This window comes from Notolepis coatsorum (assembly GCF_963971535.1).
Source record: "Notolepis coatsorum genome assembly, chromosome: 3".
Taxonomy (NCBI): domain Eukaryota; kingdom Metazoa; phylum Chordata; class Actinopteri; order Aulopiformes; family Paralepididae; genus Notolepis; species Notolepis coatsorum.
Genome location: NC_140167.1, coordinates 20,731,173 through 20,745,748, shown reverse-complemented (window position 1 = coordinate 20,745,748; position 14,576 = coordinate 20,731,173). Strand labels below are relative to the sequence as shown.

Genomic DNA, 14,576 nt, shown 5'->3' with positions numbered 1-14,576 from the left:
TGAGTTTAGGGTTATGGATAGGTTTATAAACTGAACTTATACAGTTACAATTATGCGCATTTGCAGGTTGGCCAAAAAACCGACGACGCCAATAAAACGCCGATGACCCCGTCCGAACTAGCGTCTACCATTACATGTTGTTGCAGCATTTTACTTTTGACTCATTTGTTAAAAGACAACTCAACAACAACACATCGACAATGGACGACCGCGAACTAGATCTGACAGATGAACAGAGAGCGATCAAGTCCAAATACCCGGCGATCAACAAGAAATATGAATGTGAGTATCGTTTCTTATTATAACTGTGATCTCATGCCATTGCTCTGAACTCATCTCTGTAGCGTTAAAGTTACTCCGACTCGAAGAGCTACATATGAGCCTCAACCTGCCAGTGCCAGTTAGTTAGTTTTGATTGAATGTCTCTAATGTCTTGATGAATTGAAAATGGAGGACCCTTATGTAAACAAGACTAGTCTTTTTCTGGTCTTCAGCACTGCAGTTGTTTGTATTGAGCTGTATTGTATTGATTGATTGAAAACTTTATTAACACATTTCAGAATGGGTCCAATACAGTACAGCTCAATACACACAATTGTTAAGGGGATGCAGACCAGAGCAAGACTTTCGTCTTGTTTACATCAGGGTCCCCCATTTTTCATTTTCAATTACGTGTAGTAATTCATACTAACGTTATTTAGAACTTGGCGTAGCCTCTACAAGAAGACATATACATTTAGCAGATCTGACCAATAGTATCTTTTGACTTTTCAGATTTGGATCACACAGCTGACGTACAGTGAGTATGAACCACAGCAAAAACACTTGTGGAGGGTTAATGTTCGTCTTGTAATGAGTGTCATCGTTTATTGTTATAGTTTATTATTGTGTCATATTGTCAGCAGTGTGTGTCAACATTATACCTCTGTTCTTCCCCGTTTCAAGGATTCACTCCTGGGGTGACTCTTTAGAAGAGGCCTTCGAGCAGTCCGCCATGGGCATGTTCGGCTACATGACTGACACAGAGACGGTGGAGCCTACCATTACAGTTAAGGTGGAGTCTGAGGGTGAGGCTAGTCTACCATAGCGGATATCCTGGGGTTCTGTCGCACACGAGCCACACAGACATCAGGCATGGAGCAGTTTTAATCACTGATGTCTAGGGATGCACCCATAAGGCTAAAACAGGATATCTGTATTGGAGAATTTCCCCAATACTAGTATCCGATTATACCAAGTGCAAGTACCATGTGTAAACATGCCAGAAATCAAAGCAAAGTGGACTTGATTGGCTCCATTTTGACAAATAGGAGCATGGTAGACCCCCCCCCCCCCCCCAAATTATATTATTATGGTATATCTTAATATCTTTTATCCAGATCCCAAACGGATCTGGTCTAAGTCTATTCACCTTGTTCATAGGCAACAAGGACGCTGCCAGCTTGTTGATTTTGCCTTTCAACTTCCTAGGAGCTTGTGTCTAGAAAGGGGGTGACAGTGGCTCAAGGGGTAGAGTGGTTGTCTGGTAATCAGAAGGTTCTCGGTTAGATTCCAGCTCCTCCCGGCAGTGCATCGACGTGTCCTTGAGCAAGACGCTTAACGCCTAACTGCTCCCGATGAGCAGGTTGGCACCATGGTTGCCTCTGCTGTCGTTGTGAGAATGTGAGGCATAAGTTGTAAAGCGCATTGGATAAAATAGTATGTAAATGCAGTCCATTTAAAAAGGGATGTATATGTGTAAGGGAACTGTGTGAACGTGAATCAGGGCGTTGCTGAAAGAGCATTCATGTTCAGTGAGTCGTGCCCCTACCCTGGGTAAATAAAGGTAAAGTAATGACAAGCTCCCTTGTTCTATTTCTTTGCATATATCTATCTTTGATATAAGGACAAAGAGCTATCTAACAACAGTCTTGTGCTTTTATAGATGCATTATTGATTTGGTTTTTGAATATCTACAAGAATCTTTATCAGAAGTGGGCAGGTCATGTGAGGGGAATACTGTTAAAGGTGCTGTACGTGGTATTTGTTTGTTAAAATAAGTGGTCTACATGTTAAAATAATAGCTCTACATTTTGACAGCCATCACTGATATAGAGTGTGTGGTCAGTAACATGGGTCTGTGCAGTAAACAGAAAATACAGTATCCTGGTATCCAGTTCCCACTTTATCCAATCAGGAGAGAGAACAAACAAAAAACAGCAAAAGCAAAATAGCAAATGTGTCCTTGAAACAAGTAAAATAATCTACCAGTGCAGTAAGCAAATTTGACTTCGCAAGATGTCTTGATTGGATAAAGTGGAAGGGATACCAGAACATTTATTTTATGTTTACTGCAGAGTGGAGGACTGGGAGACCATGTTACTGACCAAACACACTATATCAGTGATGGTTATTGGAATGTATAGCTATTTAACACATATTTTAACAAAAGAAAATACCACTCACGGCACCTTTTAAGTAAAAGCAATCGACTGGGTCGGTATTTGGTATCCGCTGATACTGAAAGTTTAGGACTATGGAAAGTGTTATTTGTGCATCCCTACTGCTGCCATATGTTCCATTAGCACCTTTGTTTATATCACACAGAATTAGACTTTAACCTGCCTTTTCTCTTCCCGTGTTTCCCTCACAGGCCATGACATGGAATCTCTTCTTTTCCACTTCCTAGACGATTGGTTGTTCAAGTTTAGTGCAGATCTCTTCTTCGTTCCCAGGGTAAGTGTGCTGTCGTCTTCCTACCTCTGCAGTAGGTTGGAGGATACTGGTAAAGCTCCCCATCCCCAAACAGCAGATTTGTGGAATCGCTGCATAATCTGCATTGCATCTTGAAAGATGACTACCAAAAATATTTGCCACAATAGGTTGTGGAATCATAATATCTCTTGCTTTTCCTTATTTGATAATATAATATCATAAGTGCAATGAGACACTCGTGTTCTACTCGCGGGCCGCGGCACAGCTGATGTGAACATTGTTTCTCTAGGAGGTCAAAGTCTTACACATCGACAGGATGCACTTCAAGATCCGCTCCATTGGGTAAGTTTGCTTGAGGCTATATGATTTAGGTTTGACTGTTTTCTGGGTTTTTTCTCAGGTCCAATACCAATGATTAGTAAATCAAGAGGCCTATAGCCAATATCTGGGGCCGATATTCAATTGCAGTAAATGGTAAACTGTAATTTACCATTCAGAGAGAAGTTAAATGGCCTAAGGCCAATGAAAGGAAAGAAGATCGGAGCTGTTTCATGTGTGATATTGTTATCAGGAATAGTTCCGTTTTCAACATAAGGACAGGATGACACAAAGAAGTTCTGCATGTGGGTATCATGGACAATGAGAGCTAGTATGGAGTATGGAGGACACTGGTTTCTGGGACGCTGGAACTAACTGTCGAGCCTTCCCGAGGTGTCGTGATGAAACACCGGCAAAAGGAGGGGCTCACTTGATAACTCTCAAAACTCTGGTGACATGCTTACTCTTGGCATCTGACTCTTAGTCTTAGCATTGTGGAGTTATTTAGGGGGCCAACGTTTTTTGTGGAGGACCCCCCCCCCCCCCCCACTGGGTGCAGTTCTGAAATAGGCCTATATATTTACTCATCTGTTTATAATTTGGTACATTTCAATTTCTGTTGGTTTCCCTGTTTAGTAGCAACCATGATCTTGTAGTGGTATCTTGAGGGAAGCAACCACTGTGATTGGAGGATCAAAAGAGGGCGGTGTTTGAGATGGGTCCATTTAGATGACGGATGCTATAAGCAGGGTATACACCTCTTTGTCCTCATTAGCCTCACATCGGGTGTTTGATAAACTCACGTGTCTATCTGTCTGATTTTCTGTCATGTGTAATCTTTTTTTTCGGTTTTTTTCCAGAGAGATCAAACTTGATTAATGTGTATGATGTAGTATTTCTTTGACGGATAATCTTAACCGTAGACATACAAGTGCTGATTTTGAATACTTCATACACTTGTTTTCATATCGCCATTCTCCACTTTGTTATTAAAGGTGGGGTGAGGAATTCCGTTTGCCAAAGCATCCACAGGTAAGCCAATGGGTGGAAATAATTAGCATTATTGCAACACCACCAACACAGGGCAGTTTGCAGGGTGTGATTTGTGGAAATAGGGCAGTTGTTCCGCGGGGTGTGATTTGTGGAAAAATATAGTTATATCCATATAAAACTCACAAACGAAACCGGAAATTATTTTCCGCTTAGTTTGTTTGTCGTTTCCATTTTTCTAAGTAAAGTAATACTCAATTCAATATGTAAGAATAAGGTTTACATCATTTATAAAGCATTTGATCTAAATATAAGCATTCAGATGAATGAACTAATTAAAGCACAGTAGGCTTATAGACCAAATGTAGGTCATAGACCAAATGGCTAAGTAGCAGAATAAAACAGAAATCATGTCTTCATAGTTGTTACTGGGTGCTTACTTCTCCCAAAACACACATTTTGTAAATCCAAGACAAAGTTTTCAGCACCATGGAGAGTGCAGTGCGCCATATAGACTTTGACTCCTAGGAGGATAAATCATATCCCCACCGGTGATGAAAAGTGAATGACCAGAGGTAGAGATGTGAAAAGCAGAGGTATGGAAATATATATATATTATATATATATTGAAATTATTTTATTGGTAAAAACCACTTGAGATACAGTATCTCGTTTTCGAGAGGGTCCCACAATATGGAAATCCTCCTCATCCTCCCAGCGAATTCCTTCCTGGTTGCTGTGCCTTTGTCTTATTTATGATTATTGTTTGCTGAGTGGAGTTATTCAGGCCATAATTATTAACGGGGACATATTTTTGTCCTTTTCAACAAATTAATATAGGTCTTTCGATTTTCTTTTTTGCTGAACCCCCCCCCCCCCCCCCCCCCACCAAGATTATGCATTCTAGCACAAAGAAATTTAAAAACGTACAGTATGTTGTTTGTGTGACACGTTATTGCACCCCACAGCTAACGTACCCTGAAAAGTAGAATGTTGTAAAATAATGTATTATCAAAATGCATCAGTGTTTATATTCCTGTCAACAGGAATACCAGGATGACTGGTACACAGAGGTGGACAATGAAAATATAGAAAAATACTGGATTTTTTTTTTTATTATTATGTTTTCTGGTATCTTTCCAGGGAACGGAGGTGAAAGCAATCACATATTCGGCAATGCAGGTCCACGACATAGAAAAACCTCAGATCTTTGTCATCGTCGATATCTGAAGATGACGTCGCAGACGGACCACGCTGGCGGGCCAGTGGAAGAGGACCACTAAAGCAGCCTCCGTGTGCCTTGCTCAGTGGTTATAAGGCACTGGCTATGGACTTTTAAAGTGTGATTTTCTATTTGCCTTATGGACTGTTTACAAAGAGGCACATGACTCAAATCAATAGTTATGAGTGAACTCAAATCAAAGAGTGCACTGACTACAAGGGAATTTAGCTGGAGTTGTCTCACTAAGTCGACGGGGATGAGTCTTGGAATGTCACTGGATACACATTTCAGAAATCAAAAAAGCATCGACCTCAGAGGGTGATCCCTAAATGCTATTGACAAAAAGTAACTAATAATACAACTCCTTGCTGTCGTTTAAAACTGCAACCCACCAAACAACTCTAATGAAATGTGTACCCTGACATATTGTTTTTATTAACGTAAGAGCCCGGTTTTATTTCAATTAGAAATGTTGATTATTATTGTTCATACACTGCAAGGGGGTATTTATCACCACATTAAATTATGTTGATGCTTCAATTAAATTAATTCAATATTTATTTTAGATAATCACTTCAAAACACAACACTTTGTGTATTTCTCTGTGTGATGAAACGGTTACTTTGAAATCCCCCCCCCCCCCCCCCCCCACACACACCTTTGACTATTTTGAGGCAGTTTGATATGCAGGATCAATAAGCTCAACTTTAGTTTTTCAAAAAGAAAAAAGTGAAGTAGCTAACAAGAAAAGATAAAGACTACAGTAATAAACAAAAGCTCATACACATTCACGATCATAACACTCAAGATTGTCATGATCTTTCAATTTAGAGCATGTACACTGAAGTAAAATGTACAGTTAAAGTGTGAATCTGCTTTTGAATATCTAACTTTGTAATTACTTGGTTCTGAATCCTCCAAGGGAACTGAAGATTGCCTGAAATACCAGAACTGTCAACTTTAACTAAAGCTTCTATTTGACAGAGAGCTGAAAATACCCTTAAAAAGCTTTTAGGTGAATTATTCAGTGTCTTTACCTGCTGTAAGCATCTGCAATACAGATGCACACGTTACAAACCATGTCTTAAAGGTGCACTATGCAGCTTTAGGAGAGAAATGTGAAACTCAGAATTTAAGAGAAATGGTATGGTATGTTTTCATAACTGAATAAACAAACTGTAGGAGGAAGATTGGGTCCCTGGAACATTGTTTGAAGCTAGAAATCTGCCTGAAAAGTGGTTTCACTGTGGTCGTTTTACAATGGCAGGGCCCACAATTTTGTTTACACACATGTGTTTTTTAAACTATGTGTTTATTAAAGGAAGGCTTGTGTTTTGTTCATGGTGCCTCAGAATGATTTTGTTTAGATTCATGATGACATAAGATACAATAATTCTAAGGATTACATGTATAGTAAATATGTGTGGCCGTGTGGGTATCAGACAGGAAGAACGACTGTCAGGTTTTAAGCGCTCTGGCTTGTTTGTATTTTACCAATCACCTCCATAGCCATGACGTGCTTTGAGAAGCTAGTAAAGGGCTACATCTGTTCCTCCCTCCCCAACACCCTGGACCCCCTGCAATTTGCATACCGCCCCAACAGGTCCACGGAGGACGCCATAGCCCATGTGCTGCACACAGCAGCATCACACCTGGACAAGAGGCAGGGGAACTATGTGAGAATGCTATTCATCGACTTCAGCTCAGCATTCAACACCATAGTCCCCTCCAAACTCATAGCCAAGCTCAGGGACCTGGGCTTGAACTATGACCTCTGCCAGTGGGTCTTGGACTTCCTGACGGGCAGACCCCAGGTGGTGAGAGCCAGGCAACTGCACCTCCTCATCCATCACGCTCAACATAAGGGGCCCCCCAGGGCTGTGTTCTGAGTCCCCTCCTCTACTCCCTGTACACACATGACTGTGGCACAGCGGAACAACAACACAATCATCAAATTTGCTGACGAGACAGTAGTGGTGGGCCTGATCTCTGCAAACGATGAGGGGGCCTACCTGGAAGAGGTAAAGGTTCTAGCGGGGTGGTGTCAAGAGAACAGCCTCTCCCTGAACGTCAGCAAAACAAAGGAGATGTTTCAGATGACGCTGAAGGGGCATTTGGCTAGTCATTTGACCGTAGCTGTTTTGAGTGATTGTTGGGAATATGCTGTGAAGCCAGGCTTGGGGTTTGGGAGGACGGCTATTGGGAAGGCGAGGGAGTTTGAGATTGATGAGATTGTGGTTGGGCCGACCATAGTGGTGCCTCAGGTCCCACCGTGGCTGTTTCTGACACCTGGTGTGGATTTATGGTTGATGGAGAATAGGAATGGGGCAGGGATTGGTAATGTTGGTGTGTGGGTGGATGATTATGTTGGTCGGAAAGTTCGGGGAGTTTCTCCCTGTCTTTACGGATGGTGCCAATTAAGGATCCGGTGACAGGTTGTGTGGGGTCGGTGTGTATGTGCCAGTGTTTGGGGTCAGGTTGTCCAGGAGGTTGACTGATAACCTGTCTGTTTATACTGCAGAGATGGTGGCCATAATCCTGGCCTTGCAGTGGGTTGAAGAGGTTAGGCCGGACAGGGTGGTCGTGTGTTCGGACTCTGCGTCTGCCCTGGAGGGTTTGTCCGCCCTTGTGTCGGGTAGGGAGGACCTGGTTACAGTAGCGGTTTATAGGCTCTATAGGATGGGTGTTAGGGTCAGGTTTGGTTGGGTACCGGCACATGGGGGGGTGAGGGGGAATGAAGTGGCTGATGGTTTAGCGAAACAGGCGCTTGGGATGGTGGGGGTGGAGCTGGTTGTGCCGTTTGGCAAAGGGGAGGCGAAAGCCCTCATCAGAGCAGCAACTACGGTGGAGTGGCAAAGGCAGTGAGATAGGGAGGTGAGGGGGCGGTATCTGTATGCGAATCAAGCCTCTGTCCAGGTCGACGGTGGGGGGGGGCTGGATAGGAGGAGAGAGGTTGTGTGGGCCAGATTGTGGTTGGGGCACTCTGGGCTCAATTCCTCGTTATTTAGGGTGGGGAGGTATGAGACCGTGGTTGTCCTGCTTGTGGGAAGCTGGAAACAGTTGAATGAATGAATGAATGAAAACTTTATTTAACAGATTGCAGAATGGGTACAATACAGTACGGCTCAATACATACAATTGTTAAGGGGATGCAGACCTGAGAAAGACGTTTGTCTTGTTTCCATCAGGGTCCCCCATTTTCAATTCATATAGACATTTATGACATACATGACATTTATGGCATAGGGACATATAGGTATTTAGTACTGATACATTTGTGACATAAGCGGTATTCAAATATACAGTACTGTTACCCCTAGATCCTGACAGAGTATATACATATGATGGGGAGGGGACTGTACATTAGGAGGGGGTGGGCAGGTGGGAGGGAAATATACATACGGCGGGGAGGGAATATATACATGCGGTGGGGAGGAGACTGTCTATTAGGAGGTGGTGGGGGTTTTGGGCATTTACGGTGGCCAGTTTCGAATTGCAGCCTCCCGTAGGTGCTCTTTAAGAGCGGTTTTGAATGTGGGCAGGGATTCACATTCCTTTACAGCTTTGGGTAGGGCGTTCCACATTGTTGTGGCATAATTGCGAAACGTGTTTAGTCCCTTGTTTGAGCCGAATCTGGGTTTAACATGATTTGTTGAGCTTCCTCTGGTGTAGTGGTTGTGGTATTCACTGGCCTTTGGGAAGTATTTTGACATGTACATGGGCACCCCGGTCGTATAGTGTATCTTGAAGACCAGGCCCATTGCAAGTTGCTGTACTCTGTCGTCTACTCTAAGCCATCCTAGGTTGTCAAAGTGGGCAGGGGTGAGGTGGGTTCTGGGGTTCAGGTCAAGTAGTAGTCTGACCAGTTTGTTTTGTGATGTTTGTAATTTTGTTTTAAGCGCCTTTGAGGTGCTTTGGTACCATGAGGTGCACGCATAGTCATAGTACCCTTGAATGAGTGCTCCTGCCAGAGTCTTCAGGGTATTCTTGTTTACCAGAGAGGAGATCCGGTACAAGAATCTAGTTCGTTGGTTGACTTTTTTTATTACATTGGATGCCATTTTGTCACAGGAAAGATTTGCCTCTAGGATGGAACCCAGGTAGGTAATTTCGTCTTTCCTTGTGACAATATTGTCACCCACTGTAACTGAGAAGCCGTCGGTCTTGCTGAGTTTGTTATTTGAACCGAAGAGAATGGACTCTGTTTTGCCAATGTGTAATGATAGTTTGTTATCAGCGAGCCATATGCAGATTTTGCCTAGTTCCGTGCTGAGGGTTTTTTCAACCTGCAATTTGTTCTTGTCAGAGACCAGCAGGGCTGAGTCGTCCGCAAACAGGAACAAGTTGCAGTCACAGGCTGACGACATGTCATTTGCATAAATTAGGAAGAGTAGCGGTCCTAGTATGCTTCCTTGTGGAACACCACAGCTCACTGTGAGGGGGGGGGGATAGAGTACCGTTTACCTCTACCATCTGTTCTCTCCCCTCCAGGTAGGATTGCATCCAGCTCACTGATAAGCTATCAAAACCAATTGCTTTTAGCTTGTCCATTAGAATGGAGTGATTGACAGTGTCGAAGGCCTTTTGTAGGTCCAGCATGACCATGCCGCAGTATTTGCCCGCGTCCACCTCTTGTTTGATGTGGTCGTTCAAATAGAGGAGGCATGTGTCAGTGGAGTGGGACGTTCTGAAGCCAGATTGGAATTCGTAGATTAGATTTTTTTCCGCCAGGTACTTTTCGACCTGTTCGTAGACTATTTTCTCCATGACTTTCGAGATGGAGGTAAGAATAGAAACAGGGCGGTAGTTGCCTGGGTCTAATTTGCTGCCCTTTTTGTGCAGAGGGGTCACTCTCGCAATTTTGAAGTCCTTGGGGACGTGCCCCTGTTTTATAGAGAGGTTTATTATGTGTGTGATGACTGGGGTGATGGCGGCTGCTGCGTCTCTGAGGAATTTGGAGGGGATGTTGTCATGGCCAGTGGCCTTGTTAGGTTGGAGGGCGCTAAATTTTTTGAGTACCTCATCGGTTGTTACCATTTCAAGTTTGAAGTCGTCTTTGTGGACCCCTAGGTTTTTGTAGTATGCTACTATGTGTTCTACCCCATAATGCCCTGAGTGGGAGGGTAGTTTGTTTACCAGTGTTGTGGCTATGTTTGTGAAGAAGATGTTTAAGTAATTGGCTACATCCAGCTTGTCTGTGATGAGCGTGTTGTCTGTCTTTATGTTGAACATGTGTTGCTCCATTGTGCTCGTTATGAGAGGGAGAGGGGGGTCTTGTGGGGTCGGGTGAGGGAGAGGGGTGCGGATTTTACGTTGGGTGGATTGTTGAGTGATGTGGTGGGTAGTAAAGGGGTGCAGGATTTGGTTTGGGGGTTTGTGTTTTCAATTGGTTTGGGGGGTAGGATTTTAATTTTATTTCTTTTCATTTAGTTTGTGTTTAGGTTTTATTTTTATTAGTTTTGTATAGGGTGGTGATGTTAGGGTTGGGTATTTTATTTTGTTTGTTCTGGGTTTGTTGTTTTCTTTATTGTTTTCTTTTCTTTGCTGGGTCCTTGCCATATCCGCTCCAGTAGTTGCGGAACAGCTACAGGCTGCCGGCCTGTACAGTAGGTGGCGGTATGCGCCTTTCTGTGGTTGCGACCCGCCATTACCCCCATAGAAGAAGAAGAAGTGCGCATGCGTATGGAGCTATTATGTTTGTATGAGGTTCTTTGTAGCTGATGAATGAAAGAGCTCTGGTTTAACCAACCTAATATACTATAGCATTCATTCGTCTTCGTTGAAAGATAACCAAATATGTCTTTCAGTACAAATGTAAGTACCTTAGGGGCACCTTTGCTATTTTGGCCTATTTTCCGTCTGTCATTTGCTTTAGTGGTGAGCTAACATTAGCTTGATTGATTGATTGAATTGATTGAAAAGTTTATTAACAGATTGCAGAATGGGTACAGTACAGTACAGCTCAATACATACAATTGTTAAGGGGATGCAGACCAGAGAAAGACTTTCGTCTTGTTTACATCAGGGTCCCCCATTTTCAATTCATCATAACATATATGACATACAGATAGACAGTACTGCTACGTCTATACATTTATGACATACCAGATTTGCAAATACAGTACTGTTTGTGATACAAAAAGTGTCCAGAAAAAGAGTGTATACATTTGACGTAGAAACTGTACATTGGAGGAGGTTGGGTAGGTGGGGGTGGGGTGGGTGGGGGGCTGTACATTGGAGGTGGTAGGGGGGGGGGACACTGTACACTGTACATTGGACATTGGAATACTGACAAAGCCATACTTGGTCATTTACTGTACAACTGGGTTAGGACATTTGTAGGGGCCAGTTTCGAATTGCAGTCTCCCGTAGGTGTTTTTTGAGAGTGTTTTTGAAGGTGGGTAGTGATTCACATTCCTTTACAGCTTTGGGTAGGGCGTAGGGCGTTCCACATTGATGTGGCATAATTGCGAAACGTGTTTAGTCCCTTGTTTGAGCCGAATCTGGGTTTAACATGAATTGTGGAGCTCCCTCTGGTGTTGTGATCGTGGTATTCACTGACCTTTGGGAAGTATTTTGACATGTACATGGGTACCTTGGTGGTGTAGTGTATCTTGTAGACCAGGCCCATTCTACTCTAAGCCATCCTAGGTTGTCAAAGTGGGCAGGGGTGAGGTGGGTTCTAGGAGTCAGGTCAAGCAGTAGTCTGACTAGTTTGCTTTGAGATGTTTGTAATTTGTTTTTTAGTGCCTTTGAGGTGCTTTGGTACCATGAGGTGCAAGCATAGTCGTAGTACCCTTGAATGAGTGCTCCTGCCAGAGTCTTCAGGGTATTCTTGTTTACCAGAGAGGAGATCCGGTACAAGAATCGAGTTTGTTGGTTGACTTTTTTTATTACATTGGATGCCATTTTGTCACAGGAAAGATTAGCCTCTAGGATGGAACCCAGGTAGGTAATTTCATCTTTCCTTGTGACAATATTGTCACCCACTGTAACTGAGAATGAATGAATGAATGAATGAAAACTTTATTAACAGATTGCAGAATGGGTACAGTGCAGTACAGCTCAATACATACAATTGTTAAGGGGATGCAGACCAGAGAAAGACTTTCGTCTTGTTTCCACCAGGGTCCCCCATTTCCAATTCATCGTAACATATATGACATACATGACATACAGATACAGTACTGCTACATCTATACATTTATGACATACCAGATTTGCAATTACAGTACTGTATTTGTGATACAAAAAGAGTCCAGAAAGAAAAGAGTATATACATTAGGCGTAGAAACTGTACATTGGATTGGGTAGGTGGGGGTGGGACTGTACATTGGAGGTGGTTGGGGGGGGGGGGGGGACCGACGGGAGAAGCCGTCGGTCTTGCTGAGTTTGTTATTTGAACCGAAGAGAATGGACTCTGTTTTGCCCATGTGTAATGATAGTTTGTTGTCGGCGCGATAACGCACGTTGCACTAACCTAGAAACTACAACTGTACAAGCAAAACTGTACATTGGAATATCGACGAAATTATACTTCGTTCCAAGAAGAGGGTAGCGTACTAGCGTGTATTATTGGGGTAGGACATTTACTGTACATTGGAGGGGGTTGGGTTAGGACATTTACAGGGGCCAGTTTCGAATTGCAGTCTCCCGTAGGTGCTCTTTGAGAGTGGTTTTGAAAGTGGGTAGTGATTCACATTCCTTTACAGCTTTGGGTAGGGCGTTCCACATTGATGTGGCATAATTGCGAAACGTGTTTAGTCCCTTGTTTGAGCCCAATCTGGGTTTAACATGATTTGTGGAGCTCCCTCTGGTGTTGTGGCCGTGGTATTCACTGACCTTTGGGAAGTATTTTGACATGTGGGCTATTCAACTGGCGGCCCGCGGGCCAGATCCGGCCCGCCAAAGATTACATGATAATAAAAAAAAATTAAATATTTTTTTTTTTTTTTTTTTACTTTTTCCTTTTCATGTCAACGTTAACACGCACAATTGAGCCAAAAGTCACTCAATTAATGACAGATTTCATTGATAAATTGAGGGAAAACTTTGCAAGTCGATTTGATGAATTTGACATGTCCAGAGAATTGATGCATTTTGTGAGCAACCCATTTGCCAATGTAGCTGCTATTTCCACAAAAGGACAAGAGTTCCTTGCATCACTTCACATTGATGAAGGTCTCCTGCAACTTGAAATAATTGACAATCTGCTCTGAAGCAGGCACTTGAGAATGAATCCACCACAACATTTTGGATAAAGTGTATTCATGTCAAGACATTCCCCAAAATAAAAACGCTGGCAATATCTGTGCTAACAATGTTTGGCTCAACATACACCTGTGAATCCAGTTTCTCTCACATGAATGCCATTAAAACAAGCAACCATGCCTCCTTGACAAATGAGCATTTGCATCACTGTTTGCGGGTAGCCCTCACTTCCTATGAACCCTCTTTCTCTGCCATTGCCCAGTCAAAGAAGTGCAATCGCTCTCATTAGATGTGTGTATGTAGGCTAGGCCTGTCTGCCCCCCACCCCCCTGATGTTTGAGAGTTAAGAGTCGACAATAAGTGCTAATAAGATGCTGTGATTTGCTGTTGTTGCACAGACATGAAGCACTTTTTCATAAGCTCAGCTGCACTATAAATGTGTTTTTTTGTTCAAGTGTTGATGTTAGAATGTTCAGATGCACATCATGCACTTGTTTGTTTTTTATTTTATTTTTATATTGAAATGTTGAAGAGGAGATGTTGCAGTTGTTGCACAGTCATAAATGAAGCACTTTTTGCAGGAGATGTTGCAGATGTGGCACATAAATGAAGCACTTTTTTTGAAAAGTATACTACTTTTGCAATGTAGTTAAAGGGGAACTATCTTATAAATGGCCTTTTTCAGTGTTTAGCATTGTTTCCTAGCTATGTGGACTTATATTAATATGATCTATGTCTCTAATTCTCATATTGGCGCATTCTTCCAATTCTCCTCTCACAATATTCACCCTCACTGAACTGAGTCATCTGAAAATGTGCTGATTTGTGATGTCAGAGAGACACCGCTGCATGATAATCAGCTGAGTTTCCACACAGTTCCCACTGTGGTTGGAGCCCAGGCTCAAAACGGCTTAAGATCTTGAGGTAGAAAAATGCTGTTTTTGAGTACTTTATTAGAAATACAAAACAATGAATTAAAAAAATAAAATAAAAAATTACAGAGGTGTTCCATAAACCCACAGGAATTGTGTAAAAGTGCCCAAATAGTGAAAGAAATAGTAAAATAGTTCCCATTTAAATAAATGTTGTGAAAATGTGGTTGCGTGTTGTGTCAAGTGACCATATATTCATAGCACGGGGA

General features: G+C 42.6%; 1 protein-coding gene across 1 annotated transcript; it reads left to right on the top strand.

Annotated features, from left to right (window-relative positions):
* The first annotated feature begins 103 nt into the window (after positions 1-103).
* Positions 104-6,563, top strand: zbtb8os (zinc finger and BTB domain containing 8 opposite strand). Its single transcript, XM_084309918.1, has 7 exons — positions 104-282; positions 775-799; positions 946-1,067; positions 2,633-2,715; positions 2,984-3,036; positions 4,008-4,044; positions 5,146-6,563. The coding sequence occupies exons 1-7, from the start codon at positions 135-137 to the stop codon at positions 5,230-5,232; spliced, it is 555 nt and encodes a 184-aa protein (XP_084166044.1). The 5' UTR covers positions 104-134; the 3' UTR covers positions 5,233-6,563.
* The last annotated feature ends 8,013 nt before the right edge of the window (positions 6,564-14,576 follow it).

Excerpts from the sequence above, each read along its gene's own strand:
- zbtb8os (XM_084309918.1), top strand. The coding sequence starts at position 135 with ATGTTGTTGCAGCATTTTACTTTTGACTCATTTGTTAAAAGACAACTC. Across the intron at positions 800-945 it reads GATCACACAGCTGACGTACA|GATTCACTCCTGGGGTGACT; the intron begins GTGAGTATGAAC and ends CCCCGTTTCAAG. Across the intron at positions 1,068-2,632 it reads AGTTAAGGTGGAGTCTGAGG|GCCATGACATGGAATCTCTT; the intron begins GTGAGGCTAGTC and ends TTTCCCTCACAG.